This window comes from Gigantopelta aegis, chromosome 9 (genome assembly GCF_016097555.1).
Source record: "Gigantopelta aegis isolate Gae_Host chromosome 9, Gae_host_genome, whole genome shotgun sequence".
In the NCBI taxonomy this organism is placed as follows: Eukaryota; Metazoa; Mollusca; class Gastropoda; order Neomphalida; family Peltospiridae; genus Gigantopelta; species Gigantopelta aegis.
In genome coordinates this window covers 52,385,707-52,413,416 of record NC_054707.1, presented here as the reverse complement: position 1 = coordinate 52,413,416, position 27,710 = coordinate 52,385,707, and the positions used below count along the sequence as shown (strand labels likewise).

General features: G+C 36.6%; 3 protein-coding genes and 1 long non-coding RNA gene across 4 annotated transcripts in view; 1 reads left to right on the top strand and 3 right to left on the bottom strand.

Annotated features, from left to right (window-relative positions):
• Positions 1-4: 4 nt before the first annotated feature.
• LOC121381639 (toll-like receptor 4) lies at positions 5-3,239 on the top strand (the record flags this gene model as incomplete). The annotated part of the gene is made up of 1 exon (XM_041510975.1): positions 5-3,239. A coding segment is annotated over one exon (2,370 nt), but the record flags the coding sequence as incomplete, so codon positions are not given.
• A 6,177-nt stretch (positions 3,240-9,416) lies between these two features.
• Positions 9,417-19,329, bottom strand: LOC121381030. The gene is made up of 3 exons (XR_005959033.1): positions 18,686-19,329; positions 11,704-11,866; positions 9,417-9,592 (listed from the first exon to the last, which is right to left on the bottom strand). It is a non-coding gene; the product is annotated as an uncharacterized LOC121381030 (long non-coding RNA).
• A 2,820-nt stretch (positions 19,330-22,149) lies between these two features.
• Positions 22,150-22,854, bottom strand: LOC121381638 (stress protein DDR48-like). The gene has a single exon (XM_041510973.1). The coding sequence runs from the start codon at positions 22,852-22,854 to the stop codon at positions 22,150-22,152; it is 705 nt and encodes a 234-aa protein (XP_041366907.1).
• A 153-nt stretch (positions 22,855-23,007) lies between these two features.
• The window catches only part of LOC121381637 (partitioning defective 3 homolog), a 70,351-nt gene continuing 65,648 nt past the window's right edge, over positions 23,008-27,710 (bottom strand). The window contains exons 21-23 of the mRNA XM_041510972.1: positions 27,185-27,668; positions 25,549-25,610; positions 23,008-23,011 (exon numbers count right to left, since the gene is read on the bottom strand). Coding sequence (XP_041366906.1) covers positions 23,008-23,011; positions 25,549-25,610; positions 27,185-27,668 — 550 coding nt within the window. The remainder of the gene's footprint in view (positions 23,012-25,548; positions 25,611-27,184; positions 27,669-27,710) is intronic.

Sequence of the window (27,710 nt, the reverse complement as noted above, 5' to 3'; positions counted from 1 at the left end):
CGCTAATCTTAATGAATTGAATTTGGCGTCAAACAAAATTTCAACGATACATGTTGGGGCATTTCAAAATTTACACAAACTGCAAGTTTTGAATTTAGAAAATAATAACCTTAAATATGTTGACAGTGTCTTCAAACTTAGCGTTTTTAGACCACTACGAAGCCTAAAAGTGTTGCTACTGAACAGGAATATCGATCAGGATGAACACAAGACGAGGTACCCGGATGCAGCCCTTTCTAACCTTGTGTCGTTGAAGGAACTGCGTCTGGATGGCTTGACCAATCAAAGTTTCGGTGAAGGCTTTTCGAATCTTACTCACCTCACACACCTGAGTCTTGCTGGTCAAAACGGATACTGTAAACTGATTGGTCTGTTTAACACCACATTCACGCATGTCTCGCACCTGAAGTTACTAAACCTGTCACACTGCGATATCCGGCATATCGAGCCGGCAGCGTTTGTGCCGCTTAGGTCCACCCTGGACGTTCTTGATCTTTCTTACAACCAGAAACTAAAGTTCAACAACGTTTTCAATGGTTCTTTCGGTTGGGAACACTCTAAACTTCGTGTCTTAAATATTAGTCACATAGTTGGACCGCACGAAATTTGTGTTGTTATTACTAAGGATAACTTCAAATATATGCGAAATACTAGCATAGAAGAAATCTACGCAGATGGGAATAGAATCCAACTGTTTGAAACGGGAGCTCTGGTACGTTTGCCATCGACGTTGCGCAAAGTGTCTATGAAAAGTAGCTGGTTTGCAGTTGGTGAATATATATTGGAGATTGTGTCTATAAAAAATTTGATAGAACTCGATCTTAGTGGAATTGCTGGGTCTCGCAGTTTGCCAATTGCCGGTTTGGATTATTTAACGAAATGTAACCAACAGAACTGTTTTGAAGACGACGAGGATATTGACATTTCGTGTGGTGTATCAAGAATGGCAGGTACCGAACGGAATAGTAGGATTACGAATATGGGTAATGGAGATACTGAAATCGCATCTCTGCTTGATAATATAAATCCTGGTTTCTTCATTCCACCAAATCTACAAATACTAAAGTACACATTTGAAGAACTGGCATTTCAAATATCTCCGTTGACAATAAGTGATAACAACTTGACAGTACTTAATGCTTCTTACAATTTGTTGTCGTCATGGATAGGCCCAGTCATTGGTTTAAACAAACTTACTAATTTGGACCTGTCAAACAATATTGCTTTCCGTGCTCATCCGAAATTCTTTGAAAATTTCCCATCGTTGATTATCCTAAATATTTCAAATAACTTGTTGAATAATGCTATTGCCAATGACACAAGTGGGGCTTTATTTACAAACCTAACGTCTGTACAAATTCTAGATCTCTCAGCGAACCACCTACAAAAGATACCAGAGCATCTCTTCAAAGGACTTTCAAGTTTGCAGGTTTTGAAACTTTCCTATAATAATTTAGTTTATGTACCAATGCACGTAAAGCATATGACAAATCTAGAGAAAATAGATTTTGCTTCAAATAAGATAAGGTGGCTGCCTAAGACGTTAATGTCAGAACTTGATAGCTTAATAGAAACACGGAATTGTTCAATTGCCATTGATCTAAGTCACAATCCGATCTCGTGTGAATGCCCCAATTTAACATTTCTAAAGTGGATGCGACACACTAGGGTAAGACAAGTGGAGATGGCCTATTATTACTGCCTTAACGCCGATGGACACACGGTTAATCTAACCGACCTCCCTGCAATTGTGGATTCATTAGAGGCAGCATGTACCAATCATAAATACATAGCATTAACAGCCTTTCTATTCATTATTGCGTTTTTGTTAGTATTTTCTGCCCTTTATCTGTACATACATCGATGGAGGGCTAGGTATTGGTATTACGGTATCAGGTATAGTTTTAGAAGTTCTCAGTCCGGTTCTGACGCTAGGCAGAATCGATTTCCTTTCGATGCGTTCATCTCGTATGCTGACGAAGATAAGACATTGATTGAGGAGGAAATGTCGGAGATGGTTGAAACCAGAGGAGGAAAGAAATTGATACTTCACAGGAGAGATTTCCTTCTTGGGATGCCAATAATACACAACATCTTAGAGAGTATTAAAAGGAGCAGAAAGACGGTACTAGTTTTATCGAGCCACTTCCTCAAGAGCAGTTGGTGTGAGTATGAAATGCAGTTGGCCATCCAGGAGTCTGCCCACACTGGCAGGGATGTTCTACTGGTCCTCAAGCTCGAGGACATTCCGCATGAGAAGCTTCCCAAAAACATCTTACAGCTGCTGCAAAAGGATTTGTACCTTGAATACCAGCACGAAGAAAACAATCAGTTGTTTTGGCAGCGTTTTATTAATAAAATAGAAGAAACATAATTATATTTTTAGAAACATGATTGGTTTTGTAATTGTTGTGGAGTTTTGTTTGTTTTGGTTGGGAGTTTTTTGTGTGTGGGTGGGGGTGGGGGGTGGGGGGGTGTTGTTTGGGTTTTTTGTTGTTGTTTTTTTAGGGGAGGGTGGGTGCAACCCGATAAAAAAACAAAAAAAACATACATATATACCCATCAAACGCTACTTGGGTTGTGTTCTCGCGTATTACAGACGAAAATCACCATTACGTTTTTTGATAATAAAATTTGATTCTTTTATGTTTGCGTTATTAAACAAGGAATGGTGTGTATATATACTGTATATTGGCCATATAAAGCATTCATTGTCGGACGTTGGATATATTGAGGATAATGTAGTAGTGCAGGTATAAAGTGCTCCTACTGGTAGCAGCTAGTGGGAATTTCCCTATCAGCTCAGTTGGTGGAGCGCTGTACTCTCATACTGAGTGTCATTGGTTCGAATCCCCTCAGTGGAGGCTGATTTTTCTGTTATAGTAATAATTTGCAATATCCGTTAGATCAGTTCTGTTGAACGTCGAGTTCTTTGTGCTGAAATTATTATATGTTTTGCGTTACTAACAAAACATGTATGCGTTTTGCAGTTGTTATTATTAATTTTGAAATGCTAGTACTTGACTAACTATTTTACTAACGGTCATAAAATGTTCACTTCATTTATTATTTGTTCGCAGTACACTAAAGGGTGGCTTGGGTACGTGTGTAGGGGTGGGGGTGGGGACTTTAGTCTTCAATGATTCTAAAATTAAAAAATAAATATATATATTGGTAGTAATTAAATCCAACGAAAAAGCGAAGAAAATAATATTTAATGTGTAAATGTGTATAAAATGTATGTATATAAAAAGAAGAACAATTTTTTGTTTAACGACACCACTAAAGCACATTGATTTATTAATCATCGGCTGTTGGATGTGAAATATTTGGTCATTTTGACATATAGTCTTAGAGAAGAAACCCGCTACATGTTTTCCATTAGTAGCAAGGGATATTTTATGTGCACCATCTCACAGACAAAATACCACATACCACGGCCTTTGATATACCAGTCGCGGTGCACTGGCTGGAACGAGAAATAGCTCAATGGGCCCACCGACGGGTATATAAAATGAATGTATATGTATATAAAATGTATGTACACGTATATATCATATGTGTATCATTATTGTTGTTAGCAATAAGCTATAGGGTGGCATAGGCGCGTGTATGTTGAAGTGGAGGGGGGGGGGGGGTGTGACTTTAGCCTCTAGCAATTCTGAGGCGTGTGTGTTGGAGGGGGAACTTTAACCTCTAGTAGTTCTGAGGCGTGTGTTGAAATGTGGGGGGGGGGGGGGGGGGGGGGGATTTTAGCCTCTAGTAGTTCTGAATTTTTTTTTTAAAAGCAAAGTAAATAGTATTTAATGTATAAAATGTATGTATATAAAATGTATGTATATAAAATGAATGTATATTATATAAAATGTATATAATTAAATTTCTGTTACATTCATTGTTTGTTAATTTTTCGATGAACTATTACGTCGTCAAGGAAGGTCATATCTCATGACGTCATTTTATATGGGCAAGTTGTCTTATTGAGCGTTATTGTTTATGGATAAAAAAGTAATTCAAAATAAAGTATGACGTTTTAGTGTTATTATTAGCCTGTATGATTCAAATTTAATTATAAGGATTGTCTGTTATTTCTTTTACGTTCATCTGGGTATGAACAACCAAAAAATCATCTGCAAACTTACGTGAGAACGGCATCGCCGATTCACAGTTTGCGGATGATTTTTTTGTTCATACTACGATGAACGTAAAAGAAATAACAGACAATCCTTAAGGTTGCATAGTATCAAAGAAGAGAGTTCCGTGTCAAAGTTCGACATGCACCAATATTTACGGAGTAAAAGCAGCTGTGGGTGTGATTGGTAGTAATATGTGACATTGATTATTTGTGCAAATACTATTATCCATTGACAATAAATAAATACACTTTTATTTGTCATACAGTTGTTATGCAGTATATACCAGAGGTTGAAACTAATGCGGGGTACCCCCCAAAATGGAAGTGCAATTTTCAGCAAAAATGACGGTTGCTATTAAAAACATTAATTAAATCTCTTAAATGATACGTGACCCCCCATTTTCTTGCAGGTAGATTAGATGTGAGGTGCCACACTTTCTATTGCTGTACTTACTGGGTGTGTTGAAACGCTGCTTATATCAGTTTTATTAGTAAACGTTAACATTATCGGCAATAGGAATTGATTTGGTCTATTATAAAAAAAAATTCATACTACGTTGAACGTAAAAGAAACAACAGACAATCCTTAAGTATAGGCCTATGTGTATATAATGTATGTATTGGGCTTGTTTTTTGTTTTGTTTTGGGGGGGGGGGGTTGTTGTTGTTGTTGTTGTTTTTTGGGGGGGGGTTGTGGGGTTGAGGGGGTTGTTTTGTTTTGGGTTTTTTGCTTAAGTGCAAGAAGTAGGCCTATATTCTGTAACCATTTCACAACTAAGACCACGATTTTCGATTGCCCTAGAATACTGTTAGTGCAAGTCAATAGTGTATCAGATGCAGTTCACGAAGGAATATTCAGCTCAGTAAAGGAAATTAGAAAGACTGCATTGGGAGTACGTACGGTGATTAACATGATTGCACAAGGTTGAAGTTTAAATAATAAAGTGCCCTAAATAGAAAACCAGTACATAGGTTGAACAGTTGAACTAATACGAGAATATATCTTGGAAGTGATCATTTATTGGCTTATAATTAGATCACAAAATAATTCAAGCAAACGTGAAAATTAACACTCATCACCAATCGGAAAGAAAGAAATGTTTTATTTAACGACGCACTCAACACATTTTATTTACGGTTATATGGCGTCGGACATATGGTTAAGGACCACACAGATTTTGAGAGGAAACTCGCTGTCGCCACTTCATGAGCAAGGGATCTTTTATTTGCACTTCCCACAGGCAGGATAGCACAAACCATGGCCTTTGTTGAACCAGTTATGGATCACTGGTCGGTGCAAGTGGTTTACACCTACCCATTGAACCTTGCAGAGCACTCACTCTTGATTTGGAGTCGGTATCTGGATTAAAAAAAACACACAAAAAATCATGCCTCGACCGAACCTACCAGCCTGTAGGCCGATGGCCTAACCATGACGCCACCGAGGCCGCACTAATCGGAAATCAAAACTAAATACCAGTGGATATTCTTCAAACATACAAAAACAGAATGCTAAAAATTAAAAAAGAAATATACTCGTTAAGTCAAGCAATGTTTATTGGCCGACTTAATTATCGATATAACATTATAATCACATCACTTTCTCTGCTTGAAGTCTGACATGGATAGGATGAGATCAGCGTTTTTATATCCCCATATGAGTGTCTCTGCATTTTGGCGATACAGAAAGTGTCGTTTGTCGGTTATAACGTTTGTGCCTGTGGAATTCACCCTTTCTGAAGAGCAGTTAGTAGCTTGAATGCCGAGTGTGTCTCTCGCGACTGTAGCCAGGAGTGATCCTGCTTTGTCTTCCACATTGTTTATTGTTTATTAGTCTGTCCCTCCTTTTCCAATTGTCCGTACACTGCAATATTCGAAATTCTGAATACACAAAAATCGAATCGAAGCTTCGCGACGATTTCGAATCAAATCGAATATACGAAGCTTCGCAGGGGCTTAATTTAATGTATAATTTGGATAAATGTAAAGAACAAATATTTAATATATGTAATTACTGTACCAGGTATGGTAGGACGTGGTTTATCGGAGCTCCGCCAATCTTAATATCTTCAAGTGCTATACAGTTTCTTTTGTTTTAATTTTTATCAGTTATAATATGTAAATTTCTTTATTAATTCATATATATGTATATGTGAAGGATGCGAGAACACCGTTTCAATGAAACATCGGTGAAAAGAAGAGAACTGTTGTTAATGACGAGAATACATGTGGTTTCAACATGGCGGCAAGCCGTTTTTACAGAAGTACACCACAGAAAACGCCAGTCAGTTCTGATTTACATGGGAGTGGATTGCCGACCTCTCCAAAACATAGTACTACTGGAAAGAATGTTATTATAAGCGAGCTGCTTTGTTTTGTAATAAACAAAATGGATGTATTACCCTATGATACCATTGTAAAATTATGTTTTCACAGATCACGAAGTTGAGGATGCTAAGACAATATTATTTGACCTTTGCTATAATACGGAAAGTTGTGGACGTATCGAGCAATCGAGCCCAGTACGACCAGACGAGCCTTTATCTCATGTTACTAAGGTCGATGACAGTCACCTTTCGCACCCTTGTTTTGAGTTCAAACACAATAAATATAGCATATCTTACCGTAATTTCACTTGAAATCCATATTTCGTAAAAGGTACATTTTTTTAATCACAAGATTTTCTTCAAACACATTCAGGTGCATTAGTAATGTTCAAACAAAAAAATTTCAATAGCAAACATTCCCAGTCTGGAGCTCGACGATGGTAAGACGTGTTTGTTTCGCTTGTGCACACTGCACGTGCTTTCGCGGCTCGACTTTGGGATCCTTCACTTCGCTGGTTTTTGTTAGCGAAGTGAAGTTTTCTACTGGGATGTATGCGGCCATTGGAACTGATTGAACGCTGGAACGCTTCTCGTTTCGACAGTCTGCACCACCAGGTTGGATTCTTTTATAGCGAGATTCCTTGCCTCCACGTCATTTCTCCGTCTGACTATGTTGACTTGTTTTTTTCGTGACTCGTATGACGGCCATTTTGCAGAACGCCACGGTTGTTCGCGTTTAGTCTCTACATGTCCGAGCCTGTCCTAGCAGCACTGGAAGAGTGACCGCCCCACTCTAAGAAGAAATAGGAAGCGGGGTCGGCCCCATCTACTCTTTTCTAGACTTTACTTTGTTTTACCATCTCGTACCCTCCGGAGTCGAGCCCGTCCGCACCACTATACCAACCCATGACGACTGGACTATACCCTAGTCTGATTCTCTCGTTCAGACGGATCCGGCTTCTCAAGATCTGTATTTCAGCACAGCACTACACCTTCAACGTCAATCTAGGTGTTTTCTTGACGGGATGCAACCCATCTCGTCCCAACAAGCTGTGCACCCTAACGGCCTTAACGAGGCCACTCACGTGGACATATAGATCGGACTTTAAACTTTTAGACCTTCGTTCAAAAGTTCATGTAGAAATTAGTCGGTGTTTAGAACGTCGCCATGAGTGTCTGCTGAAATTGGCTGCTAGGAATTGGATGCTAGAATCCGCTCGCTTTTTGTAATGCAACAATAGCCGAACCGTACTATTTTTAGCCCAGAGGGAGCCCGGCAAAAGTGTCCCACTTTCAAAATACTGGGTTTATTTTTAACTTAGAAAAGCAAGTGTAGTGAAACCAATTCGGAGTGCGGCGTCTTATATGCACCAAACGTAATGGGATTTTCTGTTCTAAATGCTTAAATAATAAATATATTTCAGACAATGCACGTTTAACGAGCGAAAGCTAGTGTCAGACTGTCAACTGTCACGACAAAGTTGGCCAACACGATTAGCATTATACGCCATAGAGTAATCGATTTCGACTCTCCTATTTTTTAATCGGATGGAACGGCAGTAGTGACCAGCTAGGGCCCCGTTCCACGAAGCGATCTTATCACTATTGCTAAGATCACCATGAGTGCATAACTAGCATATGAACTTACGCTGATCTTTGCCCTAAGATCGCTTTTCGGAACGGGGTCCTGGTCGCTACTGCCACGCTAAGGGCGGGCAGTCGTATGTCTTTAAATTGTTACCACACGTATATATGTGTCACCAAAATAATGAATGATTTCCTCACCAAATAGAAATATATAAAGTTGCTATTTTCAAAGGCCATGGAATATGTGCATGTGTTCATTGAATTATGAACAACATTCCTAAAACACAATGGTTCAAGTCGATTTTCATGGCCTGATCAAAACAGATGTTTTCGGGATGATATTCAAAATTAAAGTAATAACCCTTTTACTACAGGATTTTGTTGCTGGTTTTTTAAATCGCAAATGGTTATTAAAAGGGGACATTTCTTTCATTTTGGAATGCAGAGCTCGTTAACAATTTACTGGGTAACTATAAGGCCACTACATAGCCTACCTATGTAGCCTACCTAATTATCCCAGGGCTGTACATAGCCTATCTAATTATCCCACCAGGGCTGTACGTAGCCTGCCTAATTATCCCACCAGGGCTGTACGTAGCCTGCCTAATTATCCCACCAGGGCTGTACGTAGCCTGCCTAATTATCCCACCAGGGCTGTACGTAGCCTGCCTAATTATCACCAGGGCTGTACGTAGCCTACCTAATTATCACAGAGCTGTACGTAGCCTACCTAATTATCCCAGGGCTGTACGTAGCCTACCTAATATAACGGTTGTTAGTAAAAGTAAAATAAAGACAGTGTAATATAAAATAAACAAAGGGTATTATATACAAAAAGGACATTAGAAACTAAAAAAACAATTTCGTATTTTTAGGAGCAGGGAAGCTATTACCTTGACACCCCACCCATCTTCGTTATGGACGGCCTGTTTTCATAGGCGTATGGACTCCCATTTTATAGGGTGTGTGGGAGGGGAGAGGCTAATTTTTGCCTGAAATGAGCGAAAAGTAATAAAATATGTTCATATTTGCATTATTATCAAACATCTATATATGGTTCCAAACGATTCACTACATATTTTTTTACACGATTTACAGTTAATATTGTGTGTAGAATTGTGGACATACAGGGTGAAAAGGTTTCAGGCCAGCTCATTTTGCCCAAACACTTGCGTCGTGTTTGCCCGAATGCGAAGATTTGCTCTAGCAGCAGGAGTGTGTGTGTGTGTGTGGGGGGGGGGGGGGGGGGGCTGTTGACCCCCATGACCCCCTCTTATGCCTGCATTCAGACAAAACCAAATAAATACAAAATTAAAACCAGACAGTAACTATATATAGCTTGATTTTAACAGAACTCTCATACTCAAAACTATTATTTATTTCATCTTTGAGCTAGACAGAAAGTTATACAAGCGACATATTATGAACCGATATTGTCGCTACCCACAGTATTGTCGACAGAAGAAACACCTTCGTCGTGAGGGTGTGTAGAAGACTGTAGATGGTGTAGAACATCATCCCGGTAAGTCCCGCCATCACAAAGTCTAACAGTTTGGTTAAGGAAATCACATTGAAAACGGTTCACTAACCTTTCATCACTACTATGAACCATTTTCAACCACGGAGATGAAAGGTTGGAAAACGACGGTTGATAGTGATGCAAGAAATGTATGTATGTATATGTATGTATGTATGTATGTATGGATGTGTGTATGTATGCATGTATGCATTTATGCATGTATGCATGTATCTGTATGTCAGTGCGTGTGCGTGCGTGTATGTACGTACGTACGTGTATGTATGTACCTGTATGTATGTATGTATGTATTAATGTGTGTATGTATGTATGTATGTATGTGTGTGTGTGTGTGAGAGAGAGAGAGAGAGAGAGAGAGAGAGAGAGAGAGAGAGAGAGAGTGTGTGTGTGTGTGTGTGTGTCTGGATTCACGCAAGGTCAAATTATATAAGGCGAAGTTTTCTGTCAAACTTTGAGAGGGCGAAGTTTCTTACAGGAGGGTTAAAGTTTAAAGTTTGTTTTGTTTAACAACACCACTAGAGTACATTGATTTATAAATCATCGGCTATTTGATGTCAAACATTTGGTATTTTTAAAAAATATCTTTAATTTTAAAAATCTTAGAGAGGAAACCCGCTAAATTTTTCCATTAGTGGCAAGGGATCTTTTATATGCATCATCCAACAGACAGGATAGCACATATCACAGTCTTTGATGTACCAGTCATGGTGCCGTGTCGAGCGCTTTACCACTAAGCTACATCCCGCCCCTAACTGGCGGGAGACTTGAGTTGAACAAAACAATAATAATAATGATATACGAAAAAAGAAGTTATAAGAAGAATATTATTTTATAATTTCTACATCTTCATTTGTACGATGTTAGTATAAAACTAGTCTCAAACAAATAGTGCAATCCATGAAAACGTAATGCACCTGTAATTCCTACGCGTGTGCGTGTGTGTGCGCACGCGTGCGTGCGTGTGTCTGTGTGTGCACGTGCGTGCACGTGTGTCTGTGTGTGTGTGTGCACGCGTGTGTGCGTGCACGTATGTGTGTGCAGGTATGTGTGTGTGCGCGCGTATGTGTGTGTGCACGCATATGTGTATGTGCGTGCGTGTGTCCGAGTGTGTGCATGTGTGTGTGTGTGCGCGCGTATGTGTGTGTGTGTGTGTGTGTGTGTGTGTGTGTGTGCATGCTTGCGTGTGTTGCGTGTGTGTGCGCGTGTGTGTGTGTGCGCATGTGTGAGTGCGTGCGTGTGTGTGTGCGCGTGTGTGTGTTTGTGTGTGTGTTTTGTGTGTTGTTGCTTTTTTGCATTAGAAAATGACGTTATAGCAATGTTTACTAAAAGATACTGTGTATTCGTGTTTGTATGTGTGTGTATGTCCGTGTGCATGTGTGTGTATGTCCGTGTGTGTGTGTGTGTGTGTGTGTGTGTGTGTGTGTGTGTGTGCGCGCGCGTGAGTGTGTGTGCCTGTGTGTGTGTATGTGCTTGTGTGTGTGTGTGTGTGTGTGTGTTTATTTTTGTTTACTAAATGTTTACTAAACGATACTGTGTATTCGTGTTTGTATGTGTGCGTATGTCCGTGTGCATGTGTGTTTGTCTTTTGTGTTGTTGTTTTTTTTTGCATTAGAAAATGACGTTATAGCAATGTTTACTAAAAGGTATGTTTGCCTGTGCGTGTGCCTGTGCATGTGCCTGTGTGTGTGTGTGTGTGTGCGCGCGCGCACATATGTGCGTGTGTGCATGCGTGTGTGTGTGTGCCTGTGTTCGTGTGTGTGCACGCGTATGTGTGCGTGTGTCTGTGCGTGCTTGCGTGTGTGTGCGCGCGCGCGTGTGTGTGTGTGCCTGTGTGTGTATGTGTTTGTTTTTTGTGTCTTGTTGCTTTTTTGCATTAGAAAATGACGTTATAGCAATGTTTACTAAACGATATATGTATACGTGTTTGTATGTGTGCGTATGTCCGTGTGCATGTGTGTTGGGTTTGTTTTGGTTTTTTACATTAGAAAATGACATATCAATGTTTACTAAAAGATACGTGTTTGTTCCTGTGTGCGTGCGTGCGTGCGTGCGTGCGTGTGTTTGTTTGTTTGTTTTACATTAATAAATAACGTTATAACAATATTTACTAAAGGATACTAACAATATATCTTTCCATGGGCTCCAAATCAGTAACTGGTACGTACAGGGTGTACTGATAGTACCAGTAACTGAAAGAAGTGCTCATTTTCTTCATCATCGGATTCTGCTATTGTTTATAGCCAGCCGTATGTTGTATTTAACAAGACACCAAATGTTGCAGCTGTGGAAAAAAAAGCATTTAAACTATGAGCAAAAAAAAAAAAAAAAAAAAAAAAAAAAAGTAAAATTAAGAAAAGTATTCTTCCAGTATGAAGTAAAGTATGAAAAATAATTACAATTCATTTTTTAAAATGTAAAATCAAATCGATGTAATTTGTATTAGCACACAAACAACACATGTACTAGTATGTACATGTATATTATGTGTGTCGTATTTCTAAGTGTTTCACTTGTTTTATGTTTTACTTTTTCAGATTCTTACGCATGTTGTAATAATATTAAGTGAATATTAAAAATGTTTAAAACACTTTATCCAATCTTTATTTGTTTATTTGCTGCTGAGATGGCTGGTTAATAGCAAACAATACTATTATTACATAGACATAAATGCAACTTTCATAACCAATCAACACTTAGAGGGTGTATACTACCAAATCACATCCCATAGACGACAATAGTAACATATGTGGCTAAAACTCCTACCTGCAGCGTATCAATCGACATAAACGCCACGGATATAAATACTACTACCTCTCACACTTAAAGTGAATCAGAAAAAAATGGGGGTCAAGCTGCTTGTTTCTGAGATAGCGTCTATGACTACCCTTGTTCCGCACAAAATTCCAGTACTTTTTTTTACAGGTACCCCATACATGTTTCAAGCACAAGGCTACTTGACACATTGGTACTAGATGAAATAAAATTGCATATTTGCTTTACCCAGATAAAACTATTATTTTTTACAACCAACACACTCACATTTATAACCAATCACAGGACTTGTGGTGTTCACTTCTCTATCAAAAGTTCGCTGCACCTCAAACTTTGACCCAGCCGGAAGTTATTTGGTTTAGTACTACCTATACTGATAACACAATTTTTCAAAAAGTGTCCAGCTATGTGTCTTTATGACAACCAGGGTCTGGTGTATTCTTACATAAACTGACAACCTCACTGAAACTGTTGTTTCTACAGTGCAACCTAATATAATGTACACCTCAAAAGGCATATATATTGCACAGAGTTTTGTATAAATGCAATATGTCATATTAAACAACAAAATGTTTTAAAATAAAACTCCTGAAGATATTTACTTTCAGTTGGGTGTGTGTACTCAGGTATATATATAGAGACAACAAAGATAGTCAGAGTACCTCTACCCCTTTAAAGAATTCCATTAAAACACATGCACATGATTGACCCCTAGATTATGAAGACCTTAACAGGTACATCAAAGAAATATCAGTATTAAAAAAATCCACTGTCTGAGGAAGGAAACACCAACATGACTACCTGTATGAAGTAATGACTTAATGTCCTGAACATTAATGTTGGGAGGAAATCCTGTATGCTGGGTGTGGGTGTCTTCAAGTTACCAGGTGTGGGAATTTCAAATCCATCGGCCAGGCTGATTTTCATAATGAATCATCAAAACCATTGCCAGCCACCAATATTCCTAACTATATTTTATTTATAGCCTACTGTAGTTGGAGGTTTTAATAGTTGTGATATCTGGAATTATCATGCAGCTTTCACACATTTATTTTTGATTAATTACTGAAAAAAGCTATTTTTAAATGACAAAATTATCTTAATGGAATGTCAAATATCATGTGTTAAATTCAACAATGATCAATCGCCAGATCTTGATTTCAATAGAATATCAACTGCCATCTTTTATTATATAACATTTAGTGAAATATCGTAAAATATTGGTGAAATAAAAGTGTTATCAGTCACTCAGTGACGATAACACATTTTAGAGCAAATTTTTTACTATTTCACTCTAAAATGTGTTATGGTCACTGTAGAAAGTGTTATCTTCACTGTAAGAAAGCCAGAACTATTTTGCTTCCAGCATTTTAAAAATGAAGGTAAATTGCCAAAAGTTATATAATAAATAGAAAATTTCATGTTTTTTGGTCAAGTATGATTTATACCTCATCTCGTTAAGCGCGACTTGTGAGATATGATTGCAAACTTCACTAGATGAGATATAAATCATATTTGACAAAAACACAAAAAAACATGAAATATTCTCTACATATTCAACAATAATCAATTTGGGTACTTAGATTTAAGTGGTATGTCAACTGCAGTTTACGTCTTGTGGACTGATGGTGATCATAAGCCCATGTCCCGGAGCCATATTCTAAAGTCCTATAAGGGACCACCTTGCACTACACACAACTGGCATGAATATTTGTTTAGGGTGGGCAGAATGGTTCTTTTAATTATCATGACATCACTGTTTAATGACGGTGGCTAAACTGGATAGTGGTGTATTTTTCAACAATAATACTTGCTGGATCTTCTGTATAAAATAGTCAATACTTCAATGAATAGTGTAACACTGGATGTAACAGACTGATACAAGGTTATAATGTTCATACATATGTCTGCTTTGAACACTACCACTCCTCATTATTGTATGGCAATATATTCAAATCCAGCCAAATTAGTGGAACACTTCTCCATATCCATTTGTATCTATTTTGTATATGATCCCGAAGAGCAGTAGGCTCCACATGTGACTAACAGACCAAGTTGACATCACAGTTTTGTTTTGTTTTTGATAGAAAAAAAAATGAATTCACAAAATAAATCAAATACCCAGGACAGGGAGCTTGAACCTTAATTAGATATAAACATGAAAATAACTTGAAATGAATGACTAAAGAACAAGCATTGTGAGAGTACTGCTAAAGCAACGTGTTCTTTACTGGGTCCGACAAATCTCTTAAATTCAAGGGCTATAACACTGTCCAACATTGATATATAGATTTGGCCAGAACTTTGTAAAAACAGGTAAAATAAACTTGATCTGTAACTCTACATGATAAACCTATACACAAAGTTTCATCTCAAGATCTACTGGTGGTGTGATTTTCCCCCCAGAAAAGTCTGTGGGACAGACAAACAGACAAAGGATGGTGACAAAATCTATAGTCCCCTCCATTTGGACCAGACGGTGACTAATAAACAAAGTCAGATGATCAATGGTGACCTTTCCATCAAAGCTGCTTTGTGCGGCACCCCACCCTCATCAACAAGTTCAGGCTAGGTATATTCATGGAACATGCATGCACGGTTTCTATGATGAAAAGCAAAACAAAACACAACTAATTATTTCCACTAATATCACAAGTATTTATTGTGAGGGATGGTACAGAAACATGTAGTTGTGTATAAAAATAAAAATATTATTTCATTCACAACTTATTAAAGCACTAACATCTGTACACAAGTCTTTATAAAACAACAACATGAATTAACATCGATAACAATTTGATGACTCACCTCTCATAATGCACTGTACCAATTTGCAATGAGGTACTATAATGGGTTACTAAGGTAACTGACATCATCTTGGGCCGGCCCATAGACAAGCTAGAGTTTGGGAAACACTGGTCTAAAACGTTGTAACAACATATCTCTATACAGTACTGACTTTCAAAGTTCATGTCTTGAAATCTAAATACTGCGAGTCTGTTCCTTGTGTTAGATGCATCTATCTGTCAAGCCTTTACAAGCACAGAAAAAAAAGTAAAGTTTGTTTTATTTAACGACGCCACTAGAGCACATTGATTTTTTATCTTATCATCAGCTATTGGACGTCAAACATATGGCCATTTTGACACTGTTTTTTAGGGGAAACCCGCTGTCACCACATAGGCTACTCTTTTACGACAGGCATTGGTCTCAGTATTACAAAAGAGATATGCAAAAACATAACTTGGACTTTATAAGGTATAATTGTTGGACAGCCCAGACTGGATTTTTCTAAGAATAGCACATTGAAAATATGTAAAAAGAATTACTGTACACATCAAATAGCAGAGTTAATTACAAATCATCTTTAAGAACTGTTGCTTCTTTATAATGTACAGAACTACAATAAACTAAACAGTCCATAGACTAGTACATACTCGAATATCAAGTTGATATCTTGTCAATACCAATGAATAATACATGTATATTATGATACAGGTATTACTATATTAGTCCGATTTCCAGTTCTTGCATATGTAATTCCCTGAATGTAAAATGTATATTTTATTCAGTACACATCAGCTTTTTTCAACCAAGATAAGACATGTAATTCAAACAATTTTCAACATAAAAAGATACCCACAGGGAAAAAAAACATTAGCTAGAAAAAACAATAGTAAATATATAGAACATGTAAATATTTATTTTAGCAGAGATGAGCCATTATCAAATGAGCAATTAGTTAATTTTGTGTCTGTTTTATAGTTTGCTATGAGTATAAATAAATAATATCCATGTAACAGTTGGTTCCACAATTAATGAGCAAAATGATACACTTTTTATATAGTTTACACCAGATAATGGCCAAATGTTATGAGCTGCCTACTGGATATTGTTAACATTTTGGGTTTTTTGGATAATCTATCTCGTGAATTAACAATAACAGTATCATTAACCAGAACACAAGTGTGTAAATGTGTCATTCTGGGACACCGTTTTCATTTGTGAAAAAGTAGCAGATGACAGTAGAAGATTTCTTTCCTCAAACTTCCATCATCATTTTTTGTCCCTAACAGACAGTTCACACACCCAAATTGTGTGTCCATTGCAGCATGCTTTAACTTTATTTGGAAGTAAACTTGAAAATAAATCAATAACATTTTAGCAATTTGTGATTCTTAAAAAATGCCTTTCAAAGTCCCCGAGATATCTTGCTTTTTACTAGTATCACAACCTCTTCAAGAGTACTGCAACGTAACTCTTTGACAATTCTCCAGTCAAAGTTTGCACACCTATATGAGTTACAATCTAGTTATAACTTTAGGTCGTATTCTCAACAATTCTCATTACATATAAATGATTATGTATTAAAAATGCATGTTTACACATCAAAAAACCCCTTTAAAAACAAGATTTCCCAGCAAGATATACAATACCAAATCCAATGATGCCAGTAACAAACAATAGAATTTGATGTCTGGTATTTAAAATAATGTAGTAAAGTTTGGTTCGTATCTAACATGCAGTATAAGCCTATTTTAAAATATATTTAAGGTACTGTAGGGCTGACACTTACACTGAGACTTGTGAAATGTGTCAGTATACACAGGGTGTTGGATCAGACAGACTTCACCAAAACCATCGTCTCTGAACAGGACTCTGTGTTCTTGCCGGTTTACACAGAAACCAGGATTATACAGATTTCAGTTTGGACAGTCCACTTTAGTTCCAAAATATAGTCTTTAATAAAGGTGGTCTTTAATAAAGGTGGTCTTTAATAAAGGCTATATTACATGTACCTGAATGCAGGAAATGTGTTTTTCATGAAAACAGTTCTTATATGTACTTATACTGCCAGAGACCATTAATCATGATCTCATTACAGCTTGAACCAAAAACGAGTGTCATGGGTGCATATGCCTCCACCAGGAATTATGCTTTGAATCCTACTTTTAAAAGTATTTGGTTCTCTTATAGCACAGTAGGTATGGTATTTCTGTGTAAAACTTAGAACTTTTCCTGCTTGAAATAGTAATCTTTTCACATCTAGTCTGAGTCATATGAATTTTATATCTGATCTGAATGACAAAACTATTATTCATGATCAAACCCATATATCTCTGAAAAATGCGGTCAAATAGGTATTTGGCAAAAAGTGGTTGATTCCATGAATCTAGTGCCTCATCTATAGTACACCCAGTCCCGAGGAGATCCCTTACTGGACAATACATCCTTCCTGCACATCTCAGAGGACTGCCATTCCCAGTGAGTACAATATTCTTCAAATTTGTCTGGCACTCTACAGCTCAAGATTTTCTAATTTACCTGGAGCAGAGTAAATGCTTATGACCATGATCTTTTGAAGTGTTCTCAATTATTACATTTTCTGGGGATTAATTGAGATGTATTTTTTATAAGTTAAAAGTTAGTTTTGTTTAACAGCACCACTACAGCACATTGTTATATTTATCATCAGCTACTGGATGTCTAACATTTTGGGATTTTTACATATAGTCTTAGAGAGGAAACCTGCTACATTTTTCCATTAGTATCAAAGGGATCACACATATTATGGCCTTTGATATACTAGCCATAGTGCACTGGCTGTAACAAGATGTATTTCAAAGAAGAGTGATCTTTATTTTTGTTTTTGCATGGGTCAACATTCTTAGTGAGCAAACTTTCAGACTGAATGTTCTTTTTTTTTCCTGAGCAAATCTATTACAATTTGAGTTTTAGTGGTAACAATGATTATTAAAGTAGCATTATCAAAGCTGAGACGTGAGCAATTAAAATGTGTTAACTTTTATATTATAAATATATAAATATGTGTTTAATTTCTTTTTTAATCTAAAAAAAAAAACCCAAAAGAAACCTAGACTTATTCCAGTTAAAATATGGTGGGCTAAATAGAAAATACCAAATGAGTATACCATTTATCTTACAAGTTGTTTCAAAACGTTTCAAACACTGAAAACTGGTAATGATTTTTAAACAAGATTTTCAGATATATTCTTTAAAATAGAGAAACAAATTAGGTAAAATGTATATTATTTAATACAATTGTGATAATGCTATTTTAATTCTAGTCCTGAACAGCTTGACATTGGAATGTTAATAACATGTTTCATTGACGACAATATGAAAATTACTAAACCACTGATTATTCCAGTGACTATTAATACATAGTAAAGATTATTAACTAGGAAAGTAACATTTTGAGCTGTTACAGAGCCAACTAACTGAAAAGTGGTAAAAGTGATGAAATTGAGTGACGGGGATGAAAAAGGTAATCTTTTTTAGAAACCAGAAAGTATAAATGTGTTACCTGTGAACACTGATCACAACCCATCTGTCACTACAGCCTGTTTCAACCGAGTGTGCAATTTTAAAATATACAACACTCATTCTGTATTAGTAACATCAGACATCACTTGTCAGAGTTATGCTGAGTGGGTGCACATAATACTGTATGACAACCAATGAGATGAGGCTGCTGGTGACATGCCAACTGAATGATATCAGATCAACGATATATCAACATCACACACAACAAAAGTTAACATTTATTTTGTTTAACAACACCACTAGAGCACATTGATTAATTGATCATCGGCTATTGGATTTGAAACATTTTAATTTTGACTCGAAGTTTTCAGAGGAGACCTACTACCGGTACATTTTTCCATTAGCTGCAAAGGATCTATTATATGCACTTCTGACAGATAGAACAGCACCTTAGCCGTTGATATATCAGTCATGTGGCACTGGTTGAGATGGGGGGGGGGGGGGGGGGGGGGGGGACCAGATCAGAGAATGGGTCTGTTGAGAAGGTTTGATCTTTCATTCAAAGCACCTCAGGCAAGCACTCTCACTCAGGGCTTCTAGAATTTTTGTAAAATCCACTAACCATGGGATCAGTAATTTAAAAAATGTACTAGCCACGATCACACATTCACTAGCCCTACTTTAAGTTAATAAAATTTTACTAAATAATAGTAATAATCAGATATGTCAGAGGGACTTAAAGAGGCTTAAAAACACTGACATTAGGGGTTGGAGTGGGGTCAGTATATTCATATTTACAAAATAGACTTAACTGCAACATTTGACCCAAAAAATATTCACTAGCTGTCGGGCATGGCAATTATAGTTATTTACTAGCCCAACATTGAATATCACTAGCCACGGGAGTGGGGCTACCATAATCTAGAAGCCCTGTAACTACAGCTAGATCCCAAACCATCACTACATGGAATAGGTCAACATTTACATACATTATGTTGTCATTTATTTTATCCACTTGATCAGTGCCAGAAAAGAGACCAGCAAAGATACAGAATGACTGTTGCTTATTTTATAAATCCACAATCAATGAAGACAGGCCACAACCAAAACATATTTGAGCATCACAACCAACGTAGTCTGAAGTAAAGTTGTTATAAAAGAAAAATAACATGAAAAAAATGGTTAAGATTAAAAATAATAAATAACACTATTGAAATTATGTTTTAAATTATTTGTCATTTCATTACCAATTTAAATACACCAATAAAGTAAGTAGCAGTATTTCCAAATATACACTAATTGACATGAGAATAGTTATGCCACAAAATAAGATAAATGTAAATTTATTTTGAAATTTGTTTGCGCCATATTTAAATATGGTGAGACCCCCTTGTAAGTACAACTCTCAGATTTAAGATATGAATGGGAATTCTTGGAAACTGTCATCAGTTTGCAAAATCTATTTCTTTTAATTAAAATTTAATATAAAAATGTGACATGGGTGTTGATGTTTTAAAAACCAATATGTTGCATTTTCTGTCACAACCACCCCTGTAGTATGTTCCATAATGAGTAAATACGACACTTAGCATGACATCACACTGAATCTATTTGTACCAAACTGATTATGTTTTTATTACAAAATATCACTGATGTATTTTGAATCAAATATATTGGGAATTAAATAGATGTAGCTAAAATACAATTTCATTTAAGTCTAATAAATGATTTTAATCCTCATTTTATTTTAATTAGTTTTTTTAATATAAATACTGTGGCAGGGAAAAAGTGTAATATATATATATATATATATATATATATATATATATATGTAAATCTCATTATTATTCATATTTGATCTTGACACAAGGTAGAAACCTTGAAAATGGACATAACCGTTGATTCTTTCAAATCACGGCTACGATAATCTTTTTAACAGTATTTACTGTCTTAGCATTAACATGTGTTAAGTAACATTTTGAGATTAATACCGGCATATGGCAAAACGTTTGCACTCCTGTTTTTATGTTTAGTTTTGTCCTTAAAATGTTAACATTTAGTTGTCGAAATGGTGATCATTTTAACTTATGGTCATAGATAGACTTTATTTTTATCATATAAAATCTTTTATAGGCATTTTTAGCAAAATAATGACATGTAGTTGCCTGTTAATTAGGTAAGTTTAGGAATTTAATTAATTTGGAAGGTATGGAATACGGATTGCTGCACTTGAATACTAAATGTGTAGTACAAAATAAACCATTTTTATTGACAATTAATGGTGGTTATGAAAAATATGAATCTAAAATATATAACGCAACCATCTGGACTGATTATTCAAAGCTGTTTAAAGCTTGACGAAGGCACATAATTTGTTATTTAAACGTCAAAAAATTTCATTTTCTGTTAATTTGCAAACATAAATTATAAATATTTTTTTCCCTCTCTTTTTGTGACATTGTTTTGATATAAAGATATAGTTAGAACTGCTATATGTAAAACATGTTCAGATGCCATATACAATGTACAATATAACATAATGTTTTTAGGTGTTCAAAAGATTCAATAATTATGGGCCATCCATAACATATGTACACTCTTGAGGGGAGAGAGATTCAGACACTACATACAAAGTGTGTACAGGGAGTGAGGGGTTGCTGACAGAGTACACAGCCAAAATTATTGTTGTAAAAGGCATTCTATGTATTTTTCAGCATGGAAGATAGATTTTGGCCCATACATGGGTAGAGGGGCGTAATGATCAAATATTCAAAATGTGTACATGGTGAAGATTTTGTGCAGACGTAACACAGTTACTTTTAGGACCGTCAACAGCTATCAACACTGACATGAACTTTTATACTGTTTGCTAGATGGGAAGAGGGTTAAAGGCAGCCAACACTTTCAAAATTAACAAAAACAAATGTTGATAAAAATGTTCCTTAATATTTGCTCTTGGGAAGGGGAGTGTAAAACAAATAAAACAAACAGTTTGTATGTTCATGAAAATGTGGACAGTTGTGAATGTTCCCTTATTGAAATTTGAAATGACTTCACAACCATGGTTCATGACAATGAGCACATTATGACTTCTGAGTTTTGTATTTTTAGTACAAATATCTTCAGGCAAAGCTTTCAATGAAAATTGAAAGGTGTGCCCAGGAGTGGCATGCTTCAATCTTTGATGGTATACTTGAATCTTTGAAGGAATTTATATCCTTGATATCATTTTTGATGGCATACTTGAATCCTAACATAATTAACAATGATGCTTTGTTACCATCATCTGCTTTTGATGCACAATGGTATTCATGTTTGTCTCGAAGAGATTCTACTTGAGAGGAATATGATGCCAAGTACAAATTGCACTTGAACAAAATTATTCACTCGAATACCTGGTAACAGTTGGGATCCTTTTTCTAACAGAAAATCATCTGCCTGTGTTAATGGTACTCCAGGTTTCCTGCTGGCAATCCTGGCTTGGTATGAATATCCATTCAAGAGCTAGCTACATGTGTTAACTGCTCTCATTGCTGAAAATCCCACCATTTCATCAGTTGAAGGAACATTCTCTTTGGACAGCAAACCACACGAAAAAGCAGTCCTTCTGTCAGAATTATAGTCAGGTTCTCGGTTACGATAGATTTGTTCACTGGAATTACCTACCCTAATGAGTTGATGAGGATGGGGATGATGACCTGAATACTGGGATGGCGGATGAGTTCGGTTAGAGTGACCTCCCCTGTCTGCAATGTCAGAAGAGTCACTAACACTAGGGTATGATCGGTCACTGACACTGGGGAACTGTCTGTCACTACTGCCAGGGTACGACTGTTCACTAATACTAGGGTATGATCGATCACCATTGCCAGGGTACGATCGGTCCCTGTTGTTAGGGTATGACTGATTACTGTTGCCAGGATACGACTGATTACTGTTGCCAGGGTATGATCTGTCACTGTTGCCAGGGTACGATTGATTACTGTTGCCAGAGTACGACCGGTCACTATTGCCAGTGTACGATCTGTCACTAACACCAGGGTACTGTCGATTGTTTGAATACTTGTGGACTTGGTCTCCAGGGTACCAATGATCATTTACGTTGGAGCCGGAATGATGGTTTGTGTAGTAAGAATTGCCAGGACGTGACTGGTCACCTACACCTGGACGCTGTCCGTAGCTGGATCCTTCCATTTCTCTGACCTCCATATTAGTCATCTAGTTAACAAGAAAAACAGTCATTCATATTAGTCATCTACTTAACAAGAGAAACAGTCTATCATATTAGGCATCTAGTTGACAAGAGAAACAGTCAATCATATTAGGCATCTACTTAACAAGAGAAACGGTCAATCATATTAGTCATCTAGTTAACAAGAGAAACAGTCAATCATATTAGGTATCTACTTAACAAGAGAAACAGTCGATCATATTAGGAATCTAGTTACCAAGAGAAATAGGCGATCATATTAGTCATATACTTAACAAGAGAAACAGGCGATCATATTAGTCATCTAGTTAACAATCGAAACAGTCAATCATATTAAGCATCTAGTTAACAATCGAAACAGTCAATCATAATAGGCATCTACTTAACAAGAGAAACGGTCAATCATATTAGTCATCTAGTTAGCAAGAGAAACAGTCGATCATATTAGTCATCTAGTTAACAAGAGAAACAGTCATTCCTATTAGTCATCTACTTAACAAGAGAAACGGTCAATCATATTAGTCATCTAGTTAACAAGAGAAACAGTCGATCATATTAGTCATCGATCATATTAGTCATCTACTTAACAAGAGAAACAGTCATTCATATTAGTCATCTACTTAACAAGAGAAACAGTCAATCATATTAGTCATCTACTTAACAAGAGAAACAGTCATTCATATTAGGCATTTAGTTAACAAGAGAAATAGTCGATCATATTAGTCATCTGCTTAACAAGAGAAACAGTTGATCATATTAGTCATCTACTTAACAAGAGAAACAGTCAATCATATTAGTCATCTACTTAACAAGAGAAACAGTCATTCATATTAGGCATCTAGTTAACAAGAGAAATAGTCGATCATATTAGTCATCTGCTTAACAAGAGAAACAGTTGATCATATTAGTCATCTAGTTAACAATCGAAACAGTCAATCATATTAAGCATCTACTTAACAAGAGAAACAGTCAATCATATTAGGCATCTACTTAACAAGAGAAACAGTCAATCATATTAGTCATCTAGTTAACAAGAGAAACAGTCGATCATATTAAGCATCTACTTAACAAGAGAAACAGTAATTCATATTAGTCATCTACTTAACAAGAGAAACGGTCAATCATATTAGTCATCTAGTTAACAAGAGAAACAGTCGATCATATTAGTCATCGATCATATTAGTCATCTACTTAACAAGAGAAACAGTCATTCATATTAGTCATCTACTTAACAAGAGAAACAGTCAATCATATTAGTCATCTATTAGTCAGTCGATCATATTAGTCATCTACTTAACAAGAGAAACAGTCGATCATATTAGTCATCTACTTAACAAGAGAAACAGTTGATCATATTAGTCATCTACTTAACAAGAGAAACAGTCATTCATATTAGTCATCTACTTAACAAGAGAAACAGTCAATCATATTAGTCATCTACTTAACAAGAGAAACAGTTGATCATATTAGTCATCTAGTTAACAAGAGAAACAGTCGATCATATTCTACTTCATCATACTTAACAAGAGAAATTAGTTGATCATATTAGTCATCTAGTCACTTAACAAGAGAAACAGTCAATCATATTAGGCATCTACTTAACAAGAGAAACAGTCAATCATATTAGTCATCTAGTTAACAAGAGAAACAGTCAATCATATTAGTCATCTAGTTAACAAGAGAAACAGTCGATCATATTAGTCATCTACTTAACAAGAGAAACAGTCGATCATATTAGTCATCTAGTTAACAAGAGAAACAGTCAATCATATTAGTCATCTACTTAACAAGAGAAACAGTCAATCATATTAGTCATCTAGTTAACAAGAGAAACAGTCAATCATATTAGTCATCTAGTTAACAAGAGAAACAGTCAATCATATTAGTCATCTACTTAACAAGAGAAACAGTCAATCATATTAGTCATCTAGTTAACAAGAGAAACAACAGTCAATCATATTAGTCATCTACTTAACAAGAGAAACAGTCAATCATATTAGTCATCTACTTAACAAGAGAAACAGTCAATCATATTAGTCATCTACTTAACAAGAGAAACAGTCATTCATATTAGGCATCTAGTTAACAAGAGAAATAGTCGATCATATTAGTCATCTACTTAACAAGAGAAACAGTCAATCATATTAGTCATCTACTTAACAAGCAGTCTATCTTAGGAACATTTTTCAAATTACGTTTATCAGTGTTCTACACTCGGTTTTATAACTTACTCTTCTTTGGCTAGTGGACAAACAAAATTTACTAGCCAAACTTAAAATGTTACTCGCCACAGTGCGACACTACTCATTTTGTATCATTTATGAATGTGTTGTAAGTATCTGGATTATTTTCGCCAAATTACTAAAATTAACGATGAGTTCTGAATTGTACCGACAATTAATACGGAATTCACAGTGATCAATCGGACAATTTCGTAAATAGTGAAATGTTCCGACTGCACAATGATTTAACAAATTTTATTTGTTTTCACTGCTAGGACTCTGAACGCACATGGCAAATAATTTAATACTTAAGACGTTTTTGGAGTCAGTCGCCAGATGACGACGATAATAAATTCAATCAGTCGCCACGCCAACATTTTGGTTGCATTGGTGACCATTTTCGTTGCAACGTTTATGTTTATGTAGAAAAAAACCTACATAAAGTTTAAAAGCTGAGATATTATGACATACCTTGGTTGGTAACCTCTGCTAGATGGGTGGTACTCCTGGTTATTCTGGCCTAGTCTTTTAAGCTAAAAAATACAAATTAATCACATTGTATTTTTAAGTAATTCAACCTGTTGTAAAATTACTTGTTAAATGCTAGGCTGCATTGTAACTTTATGTTTGTGCTCTACTAGATTGAGATCCATTTTGTATGTCCATAGGGTGAAATAAATAGAGAAAATATAATTTTGATATGTTTCACTGTATATGAGTATTGTTATTTTATTTATATTCCGACCAATAGCTTTAGAAATTGCTCATCAAAGTAGAACATTTTTATTTTCAAAACAATGTTCCTTTTCTTTTTATGTGAAGCCAAACTACTGAAGATAAAATATATTAATGGTGCTTCACACTCCCTCCCATGTTATCAATTCTAGAAGGAAAGCAACAAGCTGGTGACAAATAAAATTAAATGAATAAATGAATGAATTTAAAAAATAGAAAGAAAATGGGTTAATAACAGCACCTCCCATCACTCTCCATGTTATGAAAATGAAAAAGTTAAAAAGTTGGTGGTTTTGCACATTGATTAATTAATCATCAGCTATTGGATGTCAAATATTTATTCTGATACAATCTTAGAGGAAGCCTGCTACATTTTTCCCATTAACTGCAAGGGATCTTTTATATGCACTTTCCCACAGAGAGGACAGCACTACCACGTTCTTTGATATACAGGTCGTAGCCCTCTGGTTGGAATGAAAGAAAGAAAAAAATGTTTTATTTAACGACACACTCAACACATTTTATTTATGGTTATATGGTGTCAGACATATGGTTAAGGACCACACAGTTATTGAGAGAGGACACCCACTGTCGCCACTTCATGGGCTACTCTTTTCGATTAGCAGCAAGGGATCTTTTATATGCTCCATCCCACAGACAGGGTAGTACATACCACAGCCTTTGATATACTACAACAAAAACATTTCACAACTGCCATAGATAACAGTCTTAAGTTCGAGCCTTGCCATGTTATAAATTTTGGAACAGTCCCTAAAAGTACAGGTTAAAACTTTGTTTTGGTTTAACGACACCACTAGAGCACATTGATTTATTAATCTTTGGCTATTGGATGTGAAACATTTTGTAAGTTTGAAATATAGTCTTAGAGAGGAAATCTGCTACATATTTCAATTAATAGGAAGGGATCTTCTGTATGCACTTTCTCACAGACAGGAAAGCACATACCATGGCCTTTGACCAGTTGTGGTGCACTGGATGGAATGAGAAAAAGTCAGTTGAATGGATGCACTGAGGTGGTTCGATCCTGCGACACAAGCAGCTCAAGTGAGCACTCAACTGACTGAGCTAAATCCCACCCCATATTGGATGTAAAACATTTGGTAATTTTGAAATATAGTCTAAGAAAGGAAACCTGCTACATTTTCCCATTAGTAGCAAGGGATTTTTTTATATGCACCATCCCACAGACAGGATAGCACATACCATGACCTTTGATATACCAGTCATGATGCATGGCTAAACCAAGAAATCGCCCAATGGGGTCACTGACAGGGATCGATCCTAGACTGACCGTGCATCAAGCGAATGCTTTACCACTGGGCTACAAAAGATAAAGCAGCCAGATTGTCACCTTTTCCTCCTCGGCCTGTCTGAGCGCTGTCTCGATGATCTCCTCGCGTTCATCCAGTGGGTATCGACCCTGTCTCTCCTGGTGTCGGCGCTGGTGTTCCGCACGCAGCAGCTGGATCTTGTCGGCACGCTTCAGGTTCCCCTCCCTCAGAGTGTAGCTCATCATCTCTGACGTCTGCCCACGCTGCTCGCCATGGTTACCCTGATACTGCCACTGGTCGCCGTCGAGCTGCTGTTGCCGGGTGGCGGTCCTCCACTGCTCGGAGACGCTTGGTTCGGTCTCGGCCTGAGGGTCGTAGAACATCTGTTGGGCGAGGTGCATCTTCTGGTTGTCGAACATGTGTGTTCGTGGTTTGGGCCGCGAGTTCTCCTCTTTTTCCGTCTGCCGGTCAAACAGAGGGCGGTCCCACCCTCTCTGGTGCTCCTCTCGCAGTTTCTTGATATCAAACACTTCCTGGTCCTTCACTCTCTGATCTTCTCGTGGTCTGTGGAAAGAAGCAAAACATGTGTTAATGCATAGTTCATTG